The 27210-nt window shown below is 38.9% G+C and overlaps 4 protein-coding genes across 9 annotated transcripts in view; 3 read left to right on the top strand and 1 right to left on the bottom strand.

The window, feature by feature from the left end:
• The window catches only part of s1pr5b (sphingosine-1-phosphate receptor 5b), a 37863-nt gene extending 25359 nt beyond the window's left edge, over window positions 1-12504 (bottom strand). The window contains exon 1 of one of the 2 annotated variants that reach the window (XM_079673949.1): window positions 12367-12504. The gene's annotated coding sequence lies outside the window, so the exon portion shown is untranslated. Of the gene's footprint in view, window positions 1-4831; window positions 4853-12366 lie in introns of those variants that run through there. The other variant, XM_079673950.1, reaches the window with a different exon arrangement.
• Window positions 4670-15623, top strand: fdx2 (ferredoxin 2). Of its 2 annotated transcripts, none has more exons than XM_079673981.1 (5): window positions 4670-4769; window positions 13030-13081; window positions 14006-14112; window positions 14203-14290; window positions 14407-15623. In XM_079673981.1, the coding sequence occupies exons 1-5, from the start codon at window positions 4685-4687 to the stop codon at window positions 14561-14563; spliced, it is 489 nt and encodes a 162-aa protein (XP_079530107.1). In that variant the 5' UTR covers window positions 4670-4684; the 3' UTR covers window positions 14564-15623. The 2 variants fall into 2 exon arrangements, with proteins under 2 accessions (XP_079530107.1, XP_079530106.1); XM_079673980.1 differs by lacking the exon at window positions 4670-4769 and adding an exon at window positions 12439-12696.
• Window positions 15624-15748: 125 nt separating this feature from the next.
• zglp1 (zinc finger GATA like protein 1) lies at window positions 15749-20777 on the top strand. Of its 4 annotated transcripts, XM_079673918.1 has the most exons (6): window positions 15926-16024; window positions 16588-16638; window positions 17204-18514; window positions 18616-18728; window positions 19246-19339; window positions 19857-20777. In XM_079673918.1, the coding sequence occupies exons 3-6, from the start codon at window positions 17217-17219 to the stop codon at window positions 19987-19989; spliced, it is 1638 nt and encodes a 545-aa protein (XP_079530044.1). In that variant the 5' UTR covers window positions 15926-16024; window positions 16588-16638; window positions 17204-17216; the 3' UTR covers window positions 19990-20777. The 4 variants fall into 4 exon arrangements, with proteins under 4 accessions (XP_079530043.1, XP_079530042.1, XP_079530044.1 ...); XM_079673917.1 differs by lacking the exon at window positions 16588-16638 and having other exon boundaries at window positions 15749-15973; XM_079673916.1 differs by lacking the exon at window positions 16588-16638 and having other exon boundaries at window positions 15749-16024.
• A 1369-nt stretch (window positions 20778-22146) lies between these two features.
• On the top strand, window positions 22147-24792 carry LOC307025359 (forkhead box protein D2-like). Its single transcript, XM_079659992.1, has one exon. It carries the CDS (start codon window positions 22224-22226, stop codon window positions 23097-23099), a length of 876 nt encoding a protein of 291 aa, XP_079516118.1. The 5' UTR covers window positions 22147-22223; the 3' UTR covers window positions 23100-24792.
• The last annotated feature ends 2418 nt before the right edge of the window (window positions 24793-27210 follow it).

The raw sequence follows: 27210 nt of genomic DNA, 5'->3' as shown, positions 1-27210 counted from the left end.
GAGTTTGATTTGACCCAGTTGGGCAATCCCTCTTCTTCTCTTTCACTCTCTCCTATCCATCTTCCTATAAATCTGTCAAGTCATAATCCTCTTCTAGCCTGCACAAACGCCTGTAATTTAAAAAAGAATGAGGGCTTTGTTTAAGTTTGCTTAAGCACTGCTTAAATCTTAAATCATCCCAGCTCTCTTACAGCTTGAAGATTAATCTTCCCACATGTATTCAACAGCAGCAGAGCTCTTGGTACAAACACCGACATCAGAGAAGACACCAAGATCAAATATAATGACTTGAACAAATTCTCATTCAGTTGCTCGTACAAGCTCTGTTTGCAATGAAGAAGAGTATCCAGAACTTTAAACTATTTAAAACATTTTGACATTCCTAAAAACCGATTGAGTCACAGAAGGTGCTTGAACAGTTTTAAGTACTTTAAAGAAGGAATTCATTAGAGAAACAAGCTAAGAACTAAAGATGACCTGTGTGAATCAGGTGCCAAATCCTGTATTAATTAATTAGTCATTTGCAACTGCAACATACCTTTCCCGTACCCTTTTTTTCCCGTGTGTGTGTGTGTGTGTGTGTGTGTGTGTGTGTGTGTGTGTGTGTGTGTGTGTGTGTGTGTGTGTGTGTGTGTGTGTGTGTGTGTGTGTGTGTGTGTGTGTGTGAACAGAGAGTCATTCCAGACTGGTCCACAGCGTGTCCTGAGTTGTCCCTTATCATCTCTGCTGTGCAAAGATAAAGCGGTGAGCTCCAGATGATAACAGCACCCAGACAGGAGACGGCAACCCAAACATGTGCTTTACATGCACACATTCATGCAAAGAAAAACATACCACAAGATCCACATATCAGATCCTATACTTTGGAAAACAAAATAAAACAAAATAAAACAATTGACTATACAATGTAAGTATAATGGTTAGGAACAAAATGTGGCTCTTTTAAAAAGCACATTATTTACAAAAAACAATATTTAGTGATTTGGCTGTTCATTGAAAAATACAAAGTGCATTTGAACTATTTCAAGTGTGGTGTCCGTCTTTGAAGAAGACAACAAAATGTAAGGACATATTTGTCATTGTAAATGTTGGCTGACTCCAAGTTAAGCAACAACTAAATAAAAAATAAATAATATATTTGAGCCACAAACAAAAGGGGTTCGTTTCTCGTGCTGTTTTGGGCCATTTAAGTCTGGGAGCAGCACTGATAACCTCGTTTAGACTGACTATTGTGTGTAGACACACATAACATAAAAGTAGTGCTTGTGTTTTGTTTGGTCATGAAGGGGAGATCATTGGAGAGACAGGAGTGGAAAGGAAGAACGTGAGAAAGAGACAGAACGAAAAGCGCAAGGAAAAGCAGAAATTATAAGTCTTGACCTGTCTGATAGAAGTGTAACGCTTTGCTGCTTGGAAGTTGTAGCAAAAAAAAGAAGGCAAGAATTCTAACATAGTTAACAAAATGAAACAATAGTAACAGAAAGTCAGGAACACGTAAACCCTGAGGCCACATATGGAATCTGTTTTGTTCTCTTTAAAGTTACATTATTATTTTTGCTGTAGATTGTACATCCTTTGAAGACAGGAAAGCAAAGCACAAACTTCTGACTCTTCCGAAGTTCCTCCAGTAATCTATTTGGTTCAGTCTATTGTCATCCTGTCTGCACTTTTGGAACCTACAGTATAAGGCCAGACTTGTAGTAGATTTTTTTTTGCAGACTGTGGAGTGTGTTTAAAGACAGAGGCTCGTCAAAAAAACAAAACATATTCCATTGGAAACCCAATCGATGACAATAAGAGACCGTGTGAAACAGAGATGCTCACTTTTAGGCAAACACGAACCCTGATCTTGTTGTGTTGGTGTGGCTGAGAAGCTGGATTTAAAGGAGTACTTCACACCCAAAATGACCATTTGTATATCACTTAGATGAATGCTGAGACTTGTAATTTACTGCACGAGTTGTGTGAGTGAGTTTTGCTGATTGTTGAATGTAGCCCCTATTCACTTCTCGGTTTTTGGATACTTTGTTCACCGTAGAGGCATGCGAGATAAACAAAGTTTCTTTAGGCGATCAAGGTAACACAAATTCAATAACTGATAGACATTTGGATAATTTGGGAGTGAAGTAATCCTTTAACACTGCCGTGGTCTTGAATACAGTTTGACGTGGTAATTTAAGAAAGGTTAGTGGTCAACTAACTCCTGCACAAAGTAGGACTGAGGGGTAGTGTGTGTGTCTGTATACCCTGTTGTGTGCCCATACGCAAGTTTTATTTAATTAAACAACCTCTAAATGTAAAAGCAAACAGACGTGACATGTTCTGAATGCTCATCATTCATTTTGAGATATATTGTTGAAGTATAAATACAATTTATAGCTGCAATGAAAAGTTGTACCCGGATCATGTGGAGTGAAACAGAGTCCAGTTTGTCGACGATTTAACACCCCTCGGTTTTTGACTAACGGTTCCATGGGGGCCAAGTCTGGATCACGCAGGGTCAATTACAGTCACTGTTAAAGCCATAATTCACACGTACACACACACACACACACACACACACACACACACACACACACACACACACACACACACACACACACACACACACACACACACACACACACACACACACACACACACACACACACACACACACACACACACACACACACACACACACACACACACACACACACACACACACACACACACACACACACACACACACACACACAGGAAGTGTCAATCAATTCTATTTTAAAGCGCCACATCAAAATGCATTTACACAGTGACACACACACATTAACACACAACACACAGAAAGAAAGAGAGAGAGAGGAAGCCTGGAGCTGCTCTCTCTCTCCCTGAGAAGCCAATCAATCATTCTGCTGCCATGCCAACAGGAGGAGGCCTGCCGTTGGCTCACAGAATGGCTCAAAATGCAGACGTTTCCCTGGTAACCACTTTGATTGTTCTTTTAAAAGTCAAAAATAAATAATTAAGGGCTGGATTTACAGAACAAGCCATTTAATTTGCTAACTCTTTTCCAATGAAAGAAGCTAGCATTAGTTCCAAAAGTAGTACAAAGTTAAAAAGCTAATTTCCATAATTGGAAGTCATCCCATATGTATTAGCATACAGCTTTGTGGTTGTGTTGGTTGTAGGCCTGCATATGGCACAAGAGGATAGGGAGAGCCAATGGATTACTCTGTGCAGCCTTGGGAACATCTACAATATAATGTATTTGAATATAATTAGCTTTTCTTCTGATGGCCTGAATAAGTATTGTTTGTCGCTTGACTAAAAACCCTAAAAAAAAACACAATGAGCCAGACTATTCCACATAGCAAATAATTCAACTTTTTAAAAGGATATTAACCATATATTTGTGACCTGCTTTAAAGATTCATCTGCAGTAAGACTTTTGGCTGGTTGTCAAAGACAGTGTAGACTAGAAAGACTAAAGCATTGTGAGTTTTTTTTAATTTATTGGATTTCTTGACAATATTACATATCTAGATTATCATTTCAAATCCTTTAATGTGACTTAACCGACCAACATACATAACAAATGTCTATCTCCCTTCAAATTATCATTTTTATCTGTGTGCACATGCGTTCAACTTTGTCTTTGGTTCAACTCTTATCCACAATTCCACTTCTTTTCTTTTTTTTTTAACCAAATGTAACCACAATTTGAATATACCTACAACTTCCTTGTTGCGTTTGGATTTGTTGACATGATTCGTTTAACCTCCATGACAGCCAAAGTCTTTGACCTCTGCTCGCAGCCTTTCTCTATCTGGTGTCAAAGGTCAACAGTCAGCGGTCAACTCTGTCTATCACAGGGCAGACGGTAGTCGCTCAGACCACAGACTGATACCACTCAACCAAATCCAGACCTCAAGCTAAAACAAACACTATCACTGCTGCCCACTGTGCAGCTTTTAATGCTGTGTGTGAAAAAGGTCATTAATTGCCAACAACTCAACACAACCTTGAGCTCAAGGGAGACTCCTAAAGAGTTCCTTTATTTATATGTGTGACACATAATAGAGAAAGTGCCCTACAAGCATTACGGGATATTGACTAAGCAGCTGTAACAATGCCAGGTCCCAGACTGCTGTGTTTACTCACATTGATGGTAAGTTTCCCTTTTGTCTGGCTGAGTAACAAACCTTCCCACACAGATCAAGCATGAAAGGGCATGGGGGCACTTCTATTTTCTTTACCTGTTTCTAATTAGTTACTCTCAGACATGTGTGTGAGTCATCTGAGAGGGTGTCATGGAGCAGCTTGCACAATGCTGCACATATACAGTGGGGCAAAAAAGTATTTAGTCAGCCACCAATTGTGCAAGTTCTCCCACTTAAAAAGATGAGAGAGGCCTGTAATTTTCATCCTAGGTATACCTCAACTATGAGAGACAGAATGAGAAAAAAAAATCCAGAAAATCACAGTCTGATTTTTAAAGAATTCATTTGCAAATGATGGTGGAAAATAAGTATTTGGTCACCTACGAACAAACAAAATTTCTGGCTCTCACAGACCTGTAACTTCTTCTTTAAGAGCCTCCTCTGTCCTCCACTTGTTAACTGTATTAATGGCACCTGTTTGAACTCGTTATCAGTATAAAAGACACCTGTCCACAACCTCAAACCGTCACACTCCAAACTCCACTATGGCCAAGACCAAAGAGCTGTCAAAGGACACCAGAAACAAAATTGTAGACCTGCACCAGGCTGGGAAGACTGAATCTGCAATAGGTAAGCAGCTTGTTGTGAAGAAATCAACTGTGGGAACAATTATTAGAAAATGGAAGACATACAAGACCACTGATAATCTCCCTCGATCTGGGGCTCCACGCAAGATCTCAACCCGTGGGGTCAAAATGATCACAAGAACGGTGACCAAAAATCCCAGAACCACACGGGGGGACCTAGTCAATGACCTGCAGAGAGCTGGGACAAAAGTAACAAAGGCTACCATCAATAACACACTACGCCGCCAGGGACTCAAATCCTGCAGTGCCAGACGTGTCCCCCTGCTTAAGCCAGTACATGTCCAGGCCCGTCTGAAGTTTGCTAGAGAGCATTTAGATGATCCAGAAGAGGATTGGGAGAATGTCATATGGTCAGATGAAACCAAAATAGAACTTTTTGGTAAAAACTCAACTAGACGTGTTTGGAGGAGAAAGAATGCTGAGTTGCATCCAAAGAACACCATACCTACTGTGAAACATGGGGGTGGAAACATCATGCTTTGGGGCTGTTTTTCTGCAAAGGGACCAGGACGACTGATCCGTGTAAAGGAAAGAATGAATGGGGCCATGTATCGTGAGATTTTGAGTGACAACCTCCTTCCATCAGCAAGGGCATTAAAGATGAAACGTGGCTGGGTCTTTCAGCATGACAATGATCCCAAACACACCGCCCGGGCAACGAAGGAGTGGCTTCTTAAGAAGCATTTCAAGGTCCTGGAGTGGCCTAGCCAGTCTCCAGATCTCAACTACATAGAAAATCTTTGGAGGGAGTTGAAAGTCTGTGTTGCCCAGCGACAGCCCCAAAACATCACTGCTCTAGAGGAGATCTGCATGGAGGAATGGGCCAAAATACCAGCAACAGTGTGAAAACCTTGTGAAGACTGACAGAAAACTTTTGACCTCGGTCATTGCCAACAAGGGTATACAACAAAGTATTGAGATGAACTTTTGTTATTGACAAAATACTTATTTTCCACCATAATTTGCAAATACATTTTTTAAAAATCAGACAATGTTATTTTCTTGATTTTTTTTTCTCGTATTATCTCTCATAGTTGAGGTATACCTAGGATGAAAATTACAGGCCTCTTTCATCTTTTTAAGTGGAAGAACTTGCACAATTGGTGGCTGACAAAATACTTTTTTGCCCCACTGTATATGAGAGGCCGCCTACCTCACAACTCATGCTTGGTCTTACAAACAATATCAGAATCTCACATGTACTCCACCAGATTCTTTCACACACAGTATCATACCGTCTTTAACGTACTGTCATTCCTTCCTTCATTTACTGTCATACTATCATATATAAATAACTATTCTCTCTCACACACAAAAACAAAATCTCTTAAACGCACCATCATACTCTCGTACACACAACACTATCGTCTAATAGAACATTATAATAGTGTAAGTGAAAAGAGGATAGTAGTATGTGTGTAATCGGTAAACAATGTATGTAAGACAGAATAATAACCTATGTAAGAGGGAATAGTATTTCATGTTAATAACAATAGTCATATATGTAAAACAGAATAGCAGTGCATGAAAGGCAGAATAATAGCTTATATAAGAGGTAATAATAGTTAATGTGAATGACTATATAGGCATGTGTATAAAACAGAATGATAGGGTGTGTGCATAAGAATAGTCATGTGTGTGAGAGAGTATGATTGAAAAGGAAGTGAGTTTGATTGAAAAGGAAGTTGGACTAAATTCTCAGTTCCTAATTGGCTCTACGTTTTTTGTTTGACGGACACCGCCCAAGAAAGGCAGTAGAATGCTACTAACATTCCCTATGCAACCTGAAGAGTAAAAGGGTCAAGTCCGTCATAAAGCAATGACACTTACACTGTAAGGATGAGTAACATGTATTGTGTTTATGTGATGACATTTGGAGATCTTTAAAATCAATGAGAAAATGCGTTAGCATTCGCGCTAGCGTTAGCATCCGCGCTGGCGGTAGCATGTTTTATTTATATGCTTTTATTTTGAAGGCGAGTTTACGCTGTTGACAGGAAGTTGTTGTTGCTATTGAAACAACATGACTGCGAAAATATTATCTTCTACGTATAAAGACAGAGAAAGTAAAGAATAAAGTGTATGTTTAAATGTTAGCACCCCAAAGAGGCACAAGGTTGGTATTTACTATAATATAGAATTGTAGGTTGTGTTCTAATTCATTTATAAGCTGTTTTGTAGCTTTGCTGTCTGTTTACAGTTAACTTTGGGTAGTATGCTAAAGTGATTCTAATACGCATTGGGCCTAAATGTATTTGTTATTTTTGTGTCTTTATAGCTCTTACCTTGACTCTGGAGTTTCAATCAATTCTAAATCATCAGTAAAGTCTACGACCATATTTCGGAGGGATATGCTACAGCTAGCATTAGCTATATTTACCTTGTTTACACTTAGCAGTCCTATGTGTTAATCTGTGTATGTTACACTTGCATGTATGAGATCATTAAGTGCCTTGTATCTTCTTTTTTATAGTTTCACTCTGTTTGAATGTCAGTGGACTGCAGTGGCGAGCCGTGACTTTTATACCTAGGCCCTCTGACCCCCACCCCTTCCCTCGAGTTATTACGTCACAGCGTATACTTCAGCGGAATATCAAAAACAACGGCCCGGGGTGCAAAACGCATCAATGAAAGCGACCCTCTACCACACAAAACAACACCTGTAAATAACACTATTTGTGTTCTTTGAAATTGAAAAGAATATTTTAATGTGTTTGTTTCTTTCGTTGCAGTTGTATGTCTTAAGTGTAATTTGGCATACTTTTATTTTGAAGGCGAGTTAATGCTGTTGACAGGAAGTTGTTGTTGCTATGGAAACAAGAAAAGTTTCACAGCGGGCGGAACTTGTCATAAAGTCCGCGATAATAACACCCACCCATTTAGAGGGAAGATATGATTGGTCAATTGTACTGTCATTTGACATTACTCTCTCGTTCAGTTACTATAGCTGGGCCCTCTGTGAATTCATAGCTGGACCGCCTGGACGAGCTTCTTTCATTTAACCATTCACATTCCAACAGAAACTGAATAGGCAGATTCGAAGGATTTATTTATTTGGAAATGTTATTTTAAATACAAGTAAATCAAGTTATTTTGGTAAAACTAATGAAAAATATAACTAAAAAAAAGTATTTAAAAAAATATTAAAAAAAATATTTTATTTTTTAATGTTTTTAAATATTATTTTGTAGAATATCTTAGGCCCTCACAGAGGGCCTAGAGGGCCCTGACGGCTCGTCACTGGGGGACTGCAGATAATTTAATGAAGGAGCATGGCTGCTCATTCCCTGGCTCCCAAAAGAGTTTGGCTGGCTGTTTAATCTATGTTCACACTGAGACAGTACAACACATAGAGAGAACAGTACACCTATTGTGTAAGTACATACAAGCAGGTCACACAGTATGATCACAAATACATTAACTCTGTTAAAAATCAGTTTATATTAAAAAGTACAAGCTGCATATGTGTTCTAGCCTTGGAGAAACTTGACATGTTTTGGTCATGCGTGCTATAATGTATTTACAAAGTGTGAAGAGGAGGAAACTTTAGAATAGGGAACCTGTTCAGGGCAATTAGAGTCAAACTACTAGCTTATTGGTTATGCACAAGACTTCCCTTTAAAATAGAGAACATATTCTTCGATAGAAATACCTAATTTTGAGTTATTTAGACTTAATTAACACTTATAGTTCCATGTCTTATTACATAAGGATAGATCATATTTGTTAAATGTTATTATGGGAGAATTACTATTCTTGTGGTACTGCTGCCTTATTAGGCCCATATTGAGCAGAGCATATTAAGACCAAAACTCATGTACAACAACTTCCTTACTTGCAATAAATAAGCACTAATTAGAGGGTTATTGAGGAACAACTCTCAACTAATGGCTTATTACTTGTAGAATATGGTCATGTAGAAAAAGGCATTAATAAGTGTTTTATAATGACTAATAAAGAGCCAATATACTGCTAATAAGCATGTTAATTAACAACTATTGATGGTGAATTTGTGTACCTTAATATAAAGTGTTAACAAAAGGCTGTAAACCAGTCAAGGAATTAATATTTAAACTGGCTTCCTGTCGGATCAACCTGACTTCCTTTTAAAGTATACCCTCTCAAAACCAGTACAATCTCCTCTCTCATAAGCTCTCAAAAACACAAGCATTGTCTTTCACATACACTATCATTCTCTCTCACACACACACTACTATACCCTCATACATACTGCAATTCCTCTCTCACATACACTATCATTCTTTCTCACACACAAAGTTTTCTATCTTGCATACACTACTAGAGTATTATATTGTAGTATGATGTTGTCTGTAAGTGGGAATAATAGTGTTTCTGAGAAAGTACAGTTTAGTATGTAAGTAAGTTTGATTTATGGCCGAGACAAAAGTGTGTGAAAGAGAGTATGATCGTGCGTGTAAAAGTGTTTAGCTATATGTATAAAAGAGTTTAATGGTGTATGCGTGAGATTCTGATATGTTTGTAAGACCAAGTACTGTATGAGTTGTGAGCTAGACGGCCTCTCATACATATGCACAACTGCAGGTACACACGCATATAAACACATACATTCCCACACAAACAGTGATAAAAACATTAAGAAGACATGAAATGGAACTCAGTTTCAGTGGTTAAGACATGTCCTCTTGTCAATACGTCAGCAGGATGGCACCAACTCAAAATGTTGTTTTAACATCTAAAGAAGGTCTATGTTCTCATAAAGCTTGGCACAAAGGAAAAGGAAAGTTTGGGTTTTAAGTGCTGGCAATTGCTGGCACCGGGCTGCATTGTTCAAAACATTAAAGCTAATGTTGTGGCATGAAACATTCAAACTGCACTCTCTTAAAAATATCCATCTGACATCCAACTAACTCTGAGCAGATTGTTTAAAAGGGAGGGCAGTAAAACAAGTGAAATCAAATGAAACAGCTGCCGTCATTCAACCCATGTCCTAATAAAGAACACGATAACTGATGATGTACTTACAATAAAGCCAGGAACAACATTAAAAAGGGGAACTAAATGTGCATGAAGGCAGTGATGAATCAATCAGACACCCACTATTCGACATTCTACAATCTATTTTGCAACCCCTAGCATATTTGGCTTTATATAAACATATGTATTTCTACAATTCTACAAAGTTCTTGGCCTTATGAACCCTTTCGAGCCCAAGAAAAGGATTTTGTTAAGATTATAATGAAACAAAAGAATGAACTTACATAATTAGGAAATCTACAAAAATAAATAAAAAGCAGAAAACGTGTCAATAGCTTGCATAACCAAAATACATAAATGAATTTTTTCTCAAACTGCTGGCAACTGCAGTGTTTTGCAAGTTCCTCAAACATTAATATTTTTTGGGGGGGGGGGGCTATTTTTGCATGCGGATAATTACATACAAAGTTGGTATTTACAGCTGCAGGATTGTGTGAATGTGGGTTTGAAAAAAATGTCAGTGCCCATGGTCATTCTAATGGAGGTCTGTGGTATAAAAATACAAATTATTTGAATGTTATAGCTACACAGATATCTATTTTAATAATTTCATAACTTGGTAATGATATTTTCCAAGTGACTAAATACAAGGCTCAATTATGTTGTAATAGGCAAGCTGGGAATTGTTTATTTGGTTAAAAAGAATAATGGGATGGGAGTGATTGTACGGCACCCAGAGGAATGCTGGGAAATGTTGTGTTTTTCCGTGCTGTGTCTGTCCTTGGAAACATACACCGGAACAAAACGATACACTTACACATGTTGGACTCTGGGGAGATTCAGATGGATCGCTCTATCACTGCAAAAATGTCCACACGTGCTGGTGTCCATGGCCTCTGGGTGAGCTACAGTATATATGTTGGAAGAATGTGTGTGTGTGTGTGTGTGTGTGTGTGTGTGTGTGTGTGTGTGTGTGTGTGTGTGTGTGTGTGTGTGTGTGTGTGTGTGTGTGTGTGTGTGTGTGTGTGTGTGGGGGGGAGGGGGCATATGCATGTCCGTCTTAAGAATTGTATTATGTTGTGAGGGGCTTAAGGAAGTATGAGCAGAGTTTGAGTTATTGTACTGCTTAGTCTTTGGGGAACGAGGAGAGTAATCTGAAGGAACAGCTAGGGGCCACTTCATACTCAAGTCAAGCGTGTAACAACCTCCACCCACCACACCCTACACACACAATTACACACACAAACACACCTGCACCATACCAGGACTATAGGGCCATGATATAGTAAGTGCTCCAAATCTACAGACTTCCCGGACACACAGGTAAACTGTCCCTGGACACTTATCATGCGCAGGTGTGCAAGTGAGAGAGAGTGCATATGAAAGTGTAATAGTGTTTCATTATGTGGATTTAGAGTATATAAAGTAGAACAATCTATATGCCAGTGAGTTGACTCCCAGAACTCCCTATAAAATAAAAAACTAGACATGAAAGTGCCCCATTTACTTTTTATGACCACGGAAAGAACCCTTGCAGCCAGATCCAGATGGAGGGGTTTGTATATTGTCCTAAAATGCTACTTAAGAGTAGCTTAATCCCTAAAGAACAGATCATTATGAGACACTGAAGGAACAATAAGAAAATATAAAAAATATATATGGTGCCGTAATACTTTACAAGCGGGTACCGAAGCCTATATATTACGTCTCAAATATGAACACAATATTCCTCTGAGGTTTTAGAACTCTGTAAAGGGAATATGTGGTTAATAGTTTAGTTTTTTGTTAGGACAACTTCCTTTCTCTCCAAGGGGATGTCAAGGACAGAGGGGAACAGAGTGCCTGATTTCTTCACCTGCCGCTAGTCATAACATCACTTCTCTATCTTTAGTGGACAGTCAAACAAAAAAGTTTTCTGCTGCCAGCCTCCATAGATTCGTTATCTAGCTTTGTCTTCATCTAGAGCAAAGATAAACATGGCACAACATGCATTCAATGTAGTGTGGAATTGGAAAGTTTGAAGCTTAACACTGAATGGGACTATCTGAAATGTTGTATTGTATTCTGATTGTTTTTACTTTGCAGAACTGCTTCCTTAACCATGGGCATAACTTTGAAAGGCATATCACTGTCCTAGTTGAAAGTGAAAATAAAGAGGACTATGGCACTAACTGTTGTATGCTAATGTAGAGTAAGAACAGCTCATCAGCCACAATGAGTTGAAACTTTGAAAGGCATAGCACTGTCCTAGTTGAAAGTGAAAATAAAGAGGACTATGGCACTAACTGTTGTATGCTAATGTAGAGTAAGAACAGCTCATCAGCCACAATGAGTTGAATCTGAAAAAATCCTCATCACTTATGACTGAAACCATCTTGAGAAATGAATGAGAAAAAATAAGAAAGCAATCTCAATGCTATCTGTGTTGTCTCTATTTGCACTCTTGGTATTTTACCATATTATTTTTGTATGTAATATGTGTTGGAAATCTGTCACCATAATGGTTCTATTTTCTTTATTTGTTTCAAATATTTTTTGTATTGCTTTTCATTGTTTTTAAAATAGATGGATGATTGTTCCTAATACCTCAAAACTATGTACAAAATAGCAAATTTGCATCTCACCCATGGATGTATAAGAACCGTCGCCTGTCCGCTTGGAGCAGCAGCGCCCTCTGCTGTCACAGAGGTGCATCACAGCACAGACGTCTCTCCTCCAGCGCTCTTTTGTTATTGGCCGCTTCCGGTCATGTGACCAAAACAGAATCATGGCGGCCTCCGCTGCAGTCCGCTCAAGCATGGGACTGACTTTGAGACTTTCTCGATCTATCCCGGACTGTAGCACATGCCCTTTCTACAGGTTAAAGAGCTGTGTGAACAGCGTGGGTAAATTACAAAGGAAGGGTTCCTTCGACAGCTTCCGGACCATAAATCGACACTTGCAGACAAGTATATGTGAGTGGTGCAGTTTGCTAACATTTAGCCTCAGTCACAGGCTAGTTCTTCTCTCTGGCTATTTGATAACGATACGTCTAAATAAGTGATAAGTTATCTATTTTTTCACACCGAAGTTTAAAGTTTTCATTCCCAGTTTGGCTCGCTGGTGGTCGGTGGCAAACAACAGTTATTAGATTCGAAAGTCCGCTCAATAACACTTGTGTAACTTCATCAACATTCCCAGATTGGGTTGTGAAACTTCATGCAACAAGTACAACCCTTCCACATCCGGTACCGCCAGGAAGAGCTGAGATTGCCACTGACAGCAGTCCTGTTGTTGTTTTTTTACAGCTTTGTACCACAGTGAGGAGGGGAGCTCGAATGCAGAGGACCCGGAGGATGTGTAAGTTACAAGGTTTATTTTATTGATACGTTGTACACTGCAAAGCATTAACAGCTTGTATTAGTTTATGAACACATGATTGTTTAAATACCCGATAATACTATTAAATATGTGGAGTTCAAGTGAGTAGAGGCTAAATATAATTATCAGGGGAAAGATTGGAGCTTGCTGAGTCATGCTTCATCTGCATTTTATTGTTGGACTACATTCTGAGCATAAACTGAGTCAAAAGAACTCTAAACACGAAGCCTTCATAGCATGCATATGCAGCATTTTACAAAGACAATGTAACGGTGCACATTTATACAATACATTTACATTTATTTAGTACAAGATCTGTGGCTGATGCGGTTCAGAGCTTGTGGTTTGATCCTTTGCTCCTCCTGTACACAGTGCAGTGTCCTTCAGCGATGACACTGAACTGTGGATGGCGCCAGATAGTGGAGGTGTGTCCTTGGAAGCAAAAAGCACAATGTTATTGCCATTTCATATTGGTAATAATGTGCCTGATCCTGTCCATGTAATTTTCGGACTCTGTAATTAATATTTATTGACAGAGGGTTTTTCAATCTCCTGCAGAATTCAGAGGTTTTCTGTACTGGATCGTATATAACTATGTTTGCCTTCTCTCACTGCAACTTTCAGCAGGAAACTGCTTTGTTTACCTACATGATGATTAGCAGTTGGATAAATGTAATATAGTTTAAGGAAAACAGCCTGTGCTCTTGAATTAAGGCTTCTCAAGAAGTAGTCGTATTCACTGTAGAACTACAGTCACATAAGACGTTTCTTTGTGGGATTTTTTTGGGGAACAGAAACGTTTTTTTTCCTACATTCCACTGGAGTTCTGTTTAATAACCCTTTAAATCATGATTTAAACCTTGCCAGTAAGGCTAAATTATTTTTGAACTTCCTGTTGTTTAGGGTAAACGTGGTGTATATCGACCGCTCTGGCCAGAGGATCCCAGTTAAGGCCAAGGTGGGAGATAACGTCATGTATCTCGCTCAGAGGCATGGAATTGAATTGGAAGGTGAGAATATATATGTTCAAAGCTAAATAATTATTTCATGCATGGTTTGAGGATATTAATACACATTATTTTTGTTTCTCTTTCTTTCAGGATCCTGCGAGGCCTCTCTGGCCTGCTCAACATGTCACGTCTATGTAAATGATACTCATTTTGACAAACTGCCAGAACCCGACGAGAGGTAGTTCTGCTCCAAATGATAACTTTCTGAACAACACATTTTGAATTTCAACAAATGTATGTGATGAGGTTAAAGCGAGATCGCTGTAAATATTGACATATCTCTTTGTGCTCTAGGGAAGATGACATGCTGGACATGGCACCCTTGCTTCGGGAGAACTCCCGATTAGGATGCCAGATCATTCTCACTCATGAGCTCGAGGGCATAGAGCTCACCTTGCCCAAAGTCACCAGGAACTTTTACGTGGACGGCCATGTTCCCAAACCTCATTGAGAAGGGGAGCAGATGACTAGAGCTGGAGAAAATTGGAGGGTGGCGCTGCAAGCTATACACCATGTGTGTTCGTTGAGTGAGGGGGCGCCCATAAAGAGATGCACGGCTTGGATAGTAAAGTCCGTAGCAACTGCTGAGACCTCTTGCAGACTGACAAATTCCACAGTTAACCAATGACAGTACAGGCCTGCAGATGACATCCTTATAGTCAGACTCTACAAGTCTCTCTTAAGGGGAAATTAATGGTTACTTCCCAAAAAAAACTGATAGTTTAACTGACTATATATTTATTAACATGGGTTGTTGTTCTCAGGCCAGTATCAAGACACCATTACATCTCGCAAACTGTTCTTTGTTAAAAACAATTTCAGAGACATTTTATTTTAACAGAGTACTTGCTGTTTAATGGAACATTCCTTGTTACAGCTCATATATGCACAAGTATGACAAGATGATGTTCTTAGTCATTTCTGTAGGTTCATCATTGTCACACTGTTTCACTTGTCAGATATTGTATGCATAGCATTACTTTTAATTTTCATCTTGTACCAAGTTGTGTAGGTGTTTTGATAGCTTATCAGTAACTAACCGCTGAATTTAGCTCGCCCGAAGTCAAACATCATGTTTTCTTCTGCATGGTACTGAAGCCAGACATATAAGTATAAGTCATATTGTCTAATGCAGTGTATTTCAAATAAAAAAAGACCTGCAGCTTAAGACTTAGACAGTTGAAACTTACATAGTATTCACTATAACAGCAAAACAATCAGGCTTTAAAGATCACCTGGTGAATGCATCTCAAAGCTCTTCCCAAGGTGCAAATAAGTAAGGTTTGATTAGTTGATCTGGTTCAGCTGTGCATTTTACCGAGCAGCATGAAGGTTGAGATGAGTTTTGAAGCATGTGGCCTTCATGTTACCATAAATTGAGTTTTTCTACATCTACATTTTTACTTAAGTCTACTGTACTTGTCCTTACGCACAAATGTAAGTCAACTGTGTATCATGTCTTTAAATTACAAATATTTAAAGTTGTGCAATAAAACGTTCTTAAAAAGTTATTTTTGAACACTGCCATCATTACCAAGCAGCCTCTGACACTACCAGTTTCCTACCAGGACTCAAAGGGGAAACACATGTCACTTTTGATTATTTTAGCCAAACTTAAATAAACAAATGTAGTTCACTGCAGACTGTCATTGATGGCAAAATCTCCACCTTGACCCAGACAACATCTGAACTGGCATTTATGTGGATGTGTGCAGTAGCTGCAAACTGAAACTCTGTTGGGCAACACTTTTATTACTCAGCAGGTGTAATCTAACAAACCCAAAACACCTGTGTAGCTCCTCCTATGGTCCAAAACAAACAACCCAGTCATAGCAACCAGCTCCAGCGATTTGAATTCCCAGTAAGTTGGCACACTTTATCATTTATTTGATAATCGATTTGGAGATCTAAGGTGAGCATTAGCTGAAGATCCCAGGCTAACTGGGTGGACTGCACTGGACTGTTTACATTTGATTTGGTCCACATTTTGAACTGTTATCTTAAGACCCTAATGTTAAATACGTGTTTAGCCATAGAAGCCATGACAGGTCACAAATAAGGAAGGATCGAAAAACTTAATTTTAGAGTGAATACAGGATCAGATGAAAGAGCGATCATTGATCTTACAGAGTGCCTGTAGAGTAGATCTACAAACTAGCCTATGAGCAAACTGTAGAGTAAATACATTACATCTACCGTAATGTCGTTTTTCCTAGTTTTTGTTGTTGTCCCAAACATTGAGGCCTAAGTGAAGACACAGCCTTTCGATGCAAATATGAGAGAATTAAGAAAATTACATCAGTAATACTTGAAGTGATTCGCTGTAGCTATTTCTTTAAATCTTGAATGTATAAGATATCGATCTGTCTTGCTTCTGCGCTCGCGACATTCGAACACCGCAAAAAGCGCGAAAATATTTGACATTCTAGAACGCAAAGCATACATTTTGTGTTCTACAACTCTTTTAAATGACAGGAAAAGTTCGACGTTTTGGAGATTTTTGAATGTTTTGCAACATTCCTTCCGGTAAGTTACATACGTTATATTTAGATTTTTTTTTAAAGGCTCTTTGTTGATACAGGCGGGTTCATGTAATTGATGTTGTCAATGACAGCTCGGTATTGTTAGGCTTTTAAATAAAAAAACCAAACAAAAATTACACTAGCTGAATATTAGCCCATCTTTTATATTTTAATGTCAATCTTTTATTTAGTCTAACTTTCCAATATTTGTCACAGTTGCGAAACAAAAATATGTTAAACACTCCAATTGCCCTAGCTTATATGTGTTTACTGTGTTTTTGAATACACCGTTAGCTTGTGTAGCAATACATTTTAGCAGCTACAGGTTTAGATATAAATATAGCCCAGTTAACGTATTATTCAATGTTGTGCAAATCCTTTATATTTCATTTAGCCTCTAAAATAGTGGTCCTCATTTTTAAATTGTGGAGTCTAAATATGAAGCAATTATTAATGTCCACCTCTACTGAAAATAAACAAAATATAGTATAGCAAGCTGTATATGTAGCGAGCTGAAGGTTTAATTGTGAGGTACTGATCTAAAAGTTGTTTGTTTTTATAATTGACAGACACTTTCTCAACATGAGCACAAGACCAAGGACACAAGCTGCCTTCATCCAGGGAAACCAGAGTGCAATTGAACACGAGGGCTCCCAATCAGCACTTGTCTACCTTTTCCAAGAAGTTTCAAAGCTAGCATCCCCCATCCACAACAGTTTCCTGGACATCAATCCACCCTCCATGTGGCTACATGAGACTTCTAGGCAAGATTCTTTTAAAGTTAAAAAAGAACAAGAGGATGCACATTCTTTTCAGATCTCTAATAGTCCCTGCCAGCACAATTTGTCTTGCATGTCGTCCTATAATCAGATGAAAAAAGTGAAGGAGGAAAGTCACATCAACAATGTAACAACTTTGGTTGAGCCACATCTGAAATGCAGCAGCCCCTGGAAAGTACTGAGCCTAATCAATCTGCAGTGTGAGAGGCTTCTGCATGTAAAAGATGCGGAGGAGTCAGACCCAAAATCAGTACAATGTAACCCAAAGTTGGGCCATTCAATAGACAAATCGTCGACTGCAGCACCAGATGTAGCAGATCGGGGAATCGGAGGTGACTGTGTAAGTGTGGAATGCACTTTGAGACCATCTCTTCTAATCTACGGGAGACAAGAAATCTCACAGGGCTGTGTGAAAGACTCCAAAGTGGGCCGCTGTCTCCAGTCACAGATTGCTGAAAAAGCAGACCCTTTTTCAGTGTTCAGTGTTAACAGAAATGTTGAAACAAACCAGCATTGTTTCTCTTCTGAAAACAATCATTTGCTTGAGCCCTTCTCTGATCCCTATGCATGCCTAAATGCCCAGACAACTTTTAATTCAAATAAAGATGCAAGTGTGGCTATGTCAAAGCGAGCGCTAACACTAGACCACAATGCAAACCTTGCTCTGTCTATAGAGCCGCTATGTGACACCCAGCTGTCACCTCTGAGCTCCATCCTGCCTTCTTCACAATCAGCATCACTTTTATTTAGCAATGCAGATAAATGTCAGTCATGTGCAAAGCAAGATGACAAAATCACAGCATTTAAACCAGAACATACAAATGCACCTCCGATTGCACAACTACAAACCTCAAGTTTAAATGGAGAAACAAACTCCTCACATTCTGCAACATTAAAACTAGAAGCCAGGTCTGTGCAAAAGGAGGAAAGTGCTGCTCCATCTACCCAGCAGTGGAGAACCAAGACTCTGAGAAAGCAACTTCATCCCAGGAGAAGTGCTAACATACAAGACCCAGACTTCCAGGGAGTGACGTTCAGGATGGACACAGAGCTGGACGACAACAGGGAACAAAGTCGGCTCCTCATAACTTCAATGTACAGGTAGTGTGAAATTCATTACATGTTTCGAATGGCTGTTACAAAACAGTGATGACAAAGTTTAGTCAAACCCTTTGATATTTATGTATTTGTTTTTGCTGCAGTAAGGAGCTCCGCAAGAGTGTGAGAAAACGGAGGCTGAGGACACGGACGTCACAGATATCCCTTAAAACCAGCAGCTCTGATGAGGAGAGCTCCTGGATGACCAGTGTTTCCAGTGAGTAACGCTCGAGTGCCTCCACCAATGTCAGTTTATGCCGCAGAAATGTGGAGCTCCTGCAATCTTTAATTTAGTTATCTCATTATAAATTAGATCATGTCAAGTCAATTGTATTTACAGTATAACGTCCTAAATAACACGTTTGTCTCTGAAGACTTTTACGTCTGTAGAACATATGACCCTCTCCATCTTCAGACCCTTGGTTTAGCATCCACAAACACACAACAAACACAAATGTGTTCGTATGTATTTGCACTAAATTCCTATTTTCTCCACTAGATGACGTCAACGCATCAAATCTAGACTTTGCAGTATTACTCAGGAAAAGCATCCTAATACAATTTTAGGCTCCAATTTGTTCCTTGAATAACCAGAATATACCAGTTATTTTCAGTATAACTTTTTTCTAAAATAGAGTGTTTATTTTAAGCAGACAATTGGTTCTAACCACAAGCACTTCTTTTTTTTTGTGCTGTACAATAACTAAAGAGAGCTTTTCTTTCTGTCTCACCAGAGGGGAAAGTATGTGCGTCGTGCTGCACCAGGAAGACCCCGATGTGGAGGGACGCAGAGGACGGGACCCCACTCTGCAATGCCTGTGGAATAAGGTAGCTCATATCAACACTGATATGTATGTCACATCAACATGTAATGGTAGTAGTCATGAATTTTAAGCAGACATTAAGAAATATAACTTTTCTACAGTATAACTTTTTCTGGATTGGCTTCAACATTGAGGTCCATAATGAAATAGTACATGAAGATTCATTGTTTTTGTTATTATCACGAAAAAACAATAGGATCCAAAGACTAATACCAAGATTAGGACCAGTTGACTTCATTCCACAGTCTAAAGTTTTACTACTGCACTGTTTTGCAGGGGTACATTTGAAGGTTAATCCATTTAAAGTGTATGAACAGCATACATACTCTATGACGGCCATATTAATCGCTTAGTATGAATATGTTGATTGGCTTGTTTACTTCTAGCCTGCATAAATAAACACCACTTTGCATCTGTGTAACAGTGATCCTTAATTGACAATAAACATATACATGTCATAGATAAATGCCAAAAAAGAAGAAAGTTTAATTTGGCTGTTATTTTCTTCTTCACTCTTTAAGGTATAAGAAATATAGAGTGCGCTGTGTCTACTGCTGGCATATCCCGAGGAAAGAGGGCAACTCCAACTCCTGCTGCCTCAAGTGTGGAAACTTTGTGAGGCTGACCACAGCTCAGCGCAAACAAAGCACCTAGGGAACAGTGTGACAAAGCTCTACACACATGTGCAGATTTGAACACTTTTGTCCATTACAATGAACTACAGATGGGACTGCATGAGAGAGGAGCAGCGTCTCATGTGACCCCGTATTTAAATGAGTTTCACTGCTACAAGGTTGCACCTCAGGCAACAGAGACAATTCCCTTTGTGTCTATGGCTGCTCTAGACATGCTGTATACAACAGTAAACTAATCTTGAGTCTAAACATTTTGAGGACATCCACACTTCAATCTTTACTTCACTGATCCTATGTTTGCTACCTTCTAACCTCGTTGTAGCATGTATGACACCATTTATTGTTGGGATTATTTTCCTCTCCACAGGGTTACAGGGGGACAGTTAGCTTTATCAATGTAGTTTTATTCCGGCCCTGAAGGGCTGCTATAAGAAGTGGACTCATTCAGTAGATAAGTCATAATTGTCAAACATTTAAATAATACAATAAAAAGCTTCAGTGTTTCTCGTGTACAATGGTTGGCTGTGCCAGATTGCTGAAGTAGAAAGTTATTTCTGTACTGGACCAAAAGCGGCAACTGTTGTGTTTACTGTCATCAACTGCAAAACAATTGATTTATTTTGACCTTCCCAGCTGACCGCTATGTTCAGTAGTTATGCACTTTAAATTAAGGTCCTTATTTTCTTTGTCATTGTTTCTAAATATGCTTGTTTTTTCCTGTTTTGTTTGTTTGGGTTTTTGCCGGTTTTATTGATGCACTGAAAAAGAAAGGGTTTTGGTATGTAATAAATTTAGTATGAAACTTCCCATTTGTTTCCTGGTTCTTTGTAGGGGTATTATATGGACTGCTCTTTGTATAAATCCCTGAAGAAAATTGCTGAGATTATAAAATAGTGGAATAGTTTCAGATGGATAGATATCATATTAAACTAGAGGTACAGGGAATAATTGTTCATTAACGAGACTTCCCACAGTTTCCTCAGCCCACCCTGCAGTGCAGGTCGTTTGCCAAGTGGGTGGTCTCTCATGGATTGATACAGTGCAGCTATTATTTCAAAACGCATTACGTCGTCCTCTTATTTGAAACAGTCAGTGTTGCCTCTGTGACCATGTGCCAAAACATCAATAGGAATGTTGCTATGAGCAACACCGAAGGAAATGAGCGCTGTGTAAGCCAAAAACATAAAGATAGAAACGACTTCAATAAAATGATTGTGCTTACTTTATATGAACCTTCAGCATATTTCAATGTTTACAATATCACCTGCTGTGGTAACTTCAATATCAACAGGAAACCCTGATGAATGTTTGAGCCAGAATACAACACAATAAAACATCTAGATGGCAAAACATATATGGACCAGCACATTTGAAATGCATTAAGTGTAAAGAGAGTATATATGCAGCTGCACTGTTTTCAGTTATGAACAAACTGGAGATTGAAAGTAATTAAGGCCTTGTGTAACCGAGTGAAAATGTTGTATTTCTCATGCCATCAAACTGTTAAATGGTCATAATGAAATGAAAAAAAATTGCTTTCACAAGGCAATGTTTCCTTATTTATTGCAAACTAAGGAGCAGTTGTGCTCGAAACGTCACATAGGTGCAATAAAAGAGTGAACATTTGAGCCTATTTATTTGTTTATTTCACAATTGTTTACTTTCTGCTCAGCACCTATCCTCTTTGGTTTGGATGTGCATGTAAAATCCTTGTTGAATGTTCAGGATAAGTCAATAGAGATCATTTGAACAACTCATGACTGTGTAATGATGGCTTGATGTACACCAGGACGTATGTAATGCTGTCCCTTGATGTACATTGTGCTATGAGAGAGTGCATGTTTGTTGTTATTTCATGTGCAGATGAAATCTATTCTATGCTATCTCATATTTTAATCTGTGTGGTTTGGTTGTCACATGGCTGCAAGGTGCAAGACACATTTTCATTGTAATTGTCAGAGTACAATATTCATTAGCCAAAGTATTATTTAGTTAAAACCTTTAGAGCTCCCTGGTCACATGTGCTGTTGTTGTTTTGATGAAAACAGACTTCTTGCAGGCGGAGGAGGAGGAGGAGGAGGAGGAGGAGGAGGAGGAGGAGGGGGAGGAGAAGAAGAAAGTTTAGAGTAGACTGAAAAGTCTGGTGAGATGCGCAGCTTTTTTTGTGAATGAAAGTTGAGAAGGTGGTCTGTTCTGTCCAGTCATGCGAGATCATTGCCGGTCGGGGCCGAGGTGCCACCGGACCTCCGGACCATGACCTCCGACAGCAGCCTCATGGATGACGCCGACATTGACGTGGAGGGACAGACGGACGGAAGTAATGCAGATTTGTCTGTGATCAATACTCATGTTGTTGAGCAAAGCGCTTCATCCCTCACTCATGGAGCTCGTGAGGAAGAAGACTCTGCAGAGCGGCTGCAGGATAGTCCGGGCGAGAGATCCGCCCCGGTGAAGCCCCCATACTCATACATCGCTCTCATCACCATGGCCATCCTCCAGAGCCCGAAAAAGAGACTCACCCTGAGTGAGATATGTGATTTTATCAGCCAGCGCTTTGCGTATTATCGAGAGAGGTTCCCCGCATGGCAGAACTCCATCCGCCACAACTTGTCTCTGAATGACTGCTTTATCAAAATGCCCCGGGGGCCTGGGGACCCTGGCAAGGGGAATTACTGGACCCTGGACCCCATGTCGGCAGATATGTTTGAAAATGGGAGTTTTCTTCGGCGAAGGAAACGCTTCAAGAGGCCACATTTTAATTTAGGGACAATGAAGGACTCCAGGGTTAAGGAGAGCAGCCCCTTCTTTCCTCTCCTCGGGACGCACATGAGTCTCCAGGGGCAGGATTTGTACCAAGATCTGGGCTTAGGAAGTGGATTTAGTCCCCTCACGAGATCTAGCATCCCACCTGTTAGCAGCGTCATACCTGCACTCTCCTCGCTCCTCTCCAAGAATTTCCCCTCATGTATAACTTTTGAACATTTCGACCCGGGACGCTGCGCTGCTGTCCCGTCTCTGGCTCCAAACTGGCTTCAAACCCCCCTGCACGGAATGATACCCACCTACCCTGTTTCTCAGCTTTCTGATTTCCCCACTCGGATCATCAAATTATCGTCTAATTTATTTTAATGTTTTGATTACTGCCTGTCTCCTGTAGGCCTATATCCTTCCTCTCAGCATGAGAATATGGTACATTTTAAATAAATTCAGTTTTTATAGATGGCATGCAAATAGGCCTCCAACCATATTTTGTACGTGTTTTCAAAAACCTATTGTACAGTCCTTAAATATGTTCTAAATAATTGAATTAACTAAGTCTGAGAAAGTTTATAATTACACTATCAAATAATATCTGTAAATACAGCAATACATATTACAACATTTTACTTGTATTGACTGTATTACAAATGCCTGGTTGCTGTCTCTTTTATTTGAACAAAATATAAATTGCAAGATGTGCTCGAAATACAAACGAACCAAAAATGTATTACCAGCAACAACTATTCCATATCCTTAAAATAATTCCACTCAGAAACAAACGTGGCTTTACAGTACATTTTTGGGCAAAAAAACCCACTTAATTTAAACATCAGAATGTAAATACAAATATATATTATAAGACATAGTAAACATATAAAAAGTAGGAAAATATTGTGCAAATATGGGAAATATAATATGCAGCTCTTTTCTGATAGTCCTTGGATTTGCTCAAACAGTAGGCCTACTTGTCTGCAAAGGGACTTGACATAATTTATTAATTAATTAATTCGGATGACATCGATTGATTTTTTGCTGTGGATGCAAAATATGATATGATATGATATGAACACAAGTGAGCACATTTAATCTACCCGGCCCTTCTTGTTTATTGATTTTCTTAAGTGAATGCCCCTTCTTTTAGGAAGTTGGGTTCAGCTCGTTCAAGTAAAAAAACATGTTATTTAGTCAAGTAGTCTATTTTTATCGTCTTAGCAGTAAAACGAACCCTCGTAAAAATACAGTATGCAGTATTTTAGAGATGTGTCATCACAATTTAACTTTTGTTTCTGTCTGTTCAACATACATAAATCTCATATGTTGTGTTATTAGTTATTTGTAAATGAGTGAGGGACTGACTTTATGTCTAAAGGCTTGTGTCTCTGTGTCAGAGATTATAAGAGCATGTAAACAAGTTCAGTGTGTAAGCAGTTGTGTAACACTAATTTAAACTGTGGACAGATATCAACACTGGTAAGAACAAGCAGTAAATTAGAGGTTAGAAAACCAATCTGCAGTGTAATGATTATTAATACCCTGCAGTGTCTAATCTCATCAATGCAGAAAAGAAAAGCATTGCTCATTACAACAACATTACAATGCAATTGCTTCTATTTTTCAGTATTTCTATAACATGTGAAGGGGCAAGGCCAATTCATTTCAGCACATTAAAACATGTTTTACTGCTAAAAATAAATGTGTTAATTTAAAATGTTCAACTAAGATGTAGGTACAATTTTACTTTGATCTACTCCAGAAGAACACTGGTTTAATGTACTGTACGGAGGACATCTCTTCCAGGATGTAGCTGCTGGTCTAAGTGTGCTGTGGCTCATCTGCAAACCGCTGCCTCCCACCGAGTTAACACTTGAGGGAGCAGTTTTCATTTCCTGGCACTCTTGGCCATATTTGAATTTGATTCAATTAAAGTGCACATGCCAGCATGTCAGCCCTGCACACCTATTTGAAAAATAAATCATTACATCAGAGTGGGGCTCAATAAGGTAAAAAGAGTGAGTGTATTGCTATCGTAAAGGAATCATTTGTTATTAAATAGTTTTTTAAAGTCAACCAACAATTCTTACAATCTCATAATTACATTGACATTGTTATATATTTTTTAACCAATATCATTTATTAAAAACACAACTAACTTCCATATGTTTTCTTTAACTGGCAAAAAACAGTCTCTCCCCTTTGTGTGTGTGTGTGTATCTCACTCACTGACTTGAGTCGCAATGCTTGTTACAATACGCAATTTGATTGGCTAAGCATCATCACATGAGATGATTAACAACATGTGCAGTTCATCTTTGACTTTCCTGGGTAACCTAACTCTTTAAAGGCTACAAAAGCCATGATTCATCAAAATGGAATAGTTCTCAATCATTTACCGTGTATATGTCTCAGGGATGATGGAGAGGGAAGGCAGGTTAACAAGAGGGAGGTCTTTTGGTGATTTAGAAAAAAAGCAGGATGCTGACCTCTCTCATCCCCCTCAAATAGCCTACAGCTGGTAGACCAAACCACCTTGCCATCAACATTCATTAAATAGCAACCGGGTTTGGCATCCTCTTCAAAAGTGGTCCCTGACTTATCATCCATGTCCATGTCATTACCTCAGACCTTTTTCTTTAATAATGTTTTAATCCCCAGTGTGGAAACCCTTGAATGTCTCCCAAAGGTAAGGCTTGTAATGAAGGGTTTTTGCTGATGGTTGAATTATTCCAGATTGCTTATTTTCTCTCATTCTACTTCTCTTCTTATTTCCCCTGATCCTCCTCCCGAGCAACCAAGTTGAATTCACTATTAAAAGGCATTCATATATCAGAGGCCATCTTTTGGCACCTCTCCTCGAGGGCTCTGGTTTTGCCTGGAGGTCATCATTGTTCCCCTGGAGTATGTTGTTCTTTGCTTGGACTAAGTTATTATTCTCCTGAAGTACTTGTTGTCTGTAGACGCTGGAGACATTTTGGAAACGGGGCCAAAGAGGTTCAAGGTTCCAGTTGTTGACCTCTTTTGCATACATTATTTACCTGCAGATCTGTGTTGTTTTTCTAAGGTTCTCTTTTTTTTACTGGACGAGGCTTGTTATCATACTACAGTATAGGCGCCCGTATTCCAGTTTTATTTGTATCGATTTTGAGATATGCATTCCTCCATAGGAGCATATTTTGTTCAGGCAGACTCCTGAAGTGGCAGATTGGCATCAGCTGCTTTATTCATGCGTCCCTAAAAGTGGATTATATATTTGTTGTTTGGCTGCCAGCTCACTATATCGTGCAGTCATTGTTTTCTCTACAGGGCCTAAAGATCAGGCAATAAAGCTTGACAAAAATGTTATCCTGTATCTTGCAAGTACGTGCATATTTTTCAATAGTTCTGAACAGTCACATATATTTAAATGACCGCAAACCAACTACCACATACAGTAAAACATAATTGTTTTCCCACGTTACTGTTTATGAATTGAATACAGGAAACAGAAGTTTTCTTTGATTCAGGATTTTCCCTTCTCTAATAAGTAAACCATCTGTAAAGGTTTTGTTTTTTCACCATGAATACCTTGACATTTGATTCATTTATCATTCATAGTTTTCTGGGAGGTTAGCATATTCATTATGGCAGAAGTTATTCATCAAGCTCAACACCAGCTCAACACCACGCTATTTGGAAGACTAAAGTTTTCCAAATAGCTCAGATTAATACGTTATTCCCAAGTCTATCTCTACAATTACAGTCGGTGTTAAGGAAACTTATTACAGGATTTTTCTTTTTTACTTGGAGGAATGCCAGGAAAGCATGTTTACTTCAGAAATGAATCATCCCATTGAATGTTGTTGACATTTGCATATATGGTTGTTATGTCATTACAACCATTTACTACAATTAAAAATGGAACATCAGGCCGGATGAATGTCAAAAACCTACTGCATAACAGTCAAAACATGAAAATTAGAGAAGAAATTAAAAGGCAAAATTAGTAGGATTTAAGAGCAGCAACATAATATGTCAATAAGCAAAAGTTGGAAAAACCAATGCGTATATTTCCTGGCATTTTTCTTGACCTAAAAGTACATATGGTCTAATCTAAGTTAAAATCACCAAATCAATTAGGAATCAAACCAGATGTTACAAATCCCAGACTTTCAAAATGTATTTTTAAGTGGAAATGCCCATATAGAAAAAGCAGTATAGGAACCATTTTTCTTTGAAATGTTTGCCTGTTCTGCAAAACTTGTTCCCATTTCTTTGAACAGATTCAACTTTGTGTTGTCAGCACTACTCAGTTTACTGACGCTAAGCTTTTCAACTGCTTCCTTTAGCTGAGTATGTGCCTTATCAGAGGCAGAAAAATACATGATGGCATTATCTGTCACAAACGAGCTGAGGACCGAAATGCAACACACGGGAAACCAGGGATAGTCGGTAACCAGCTTTATTGAAGGCAGTAGGCTGGTAGGAGACAAAACGGCAGATAGTA

Source organism: Notothenia rossii, assembly GCF_949606895.1.
Source record: "Notothenia rossii genome assembly, chromosome: 1".
NCBI lineage: Eukaryota > Metazoa > Chordata > Actinopteri > Perciformes > Nototheniidae > Notothenia > Notothenia rossii.
Note: the sequence above shows the minus strand (reverse complement) of the source record. Positions and strands in the feature narration are given on the sequence as shown.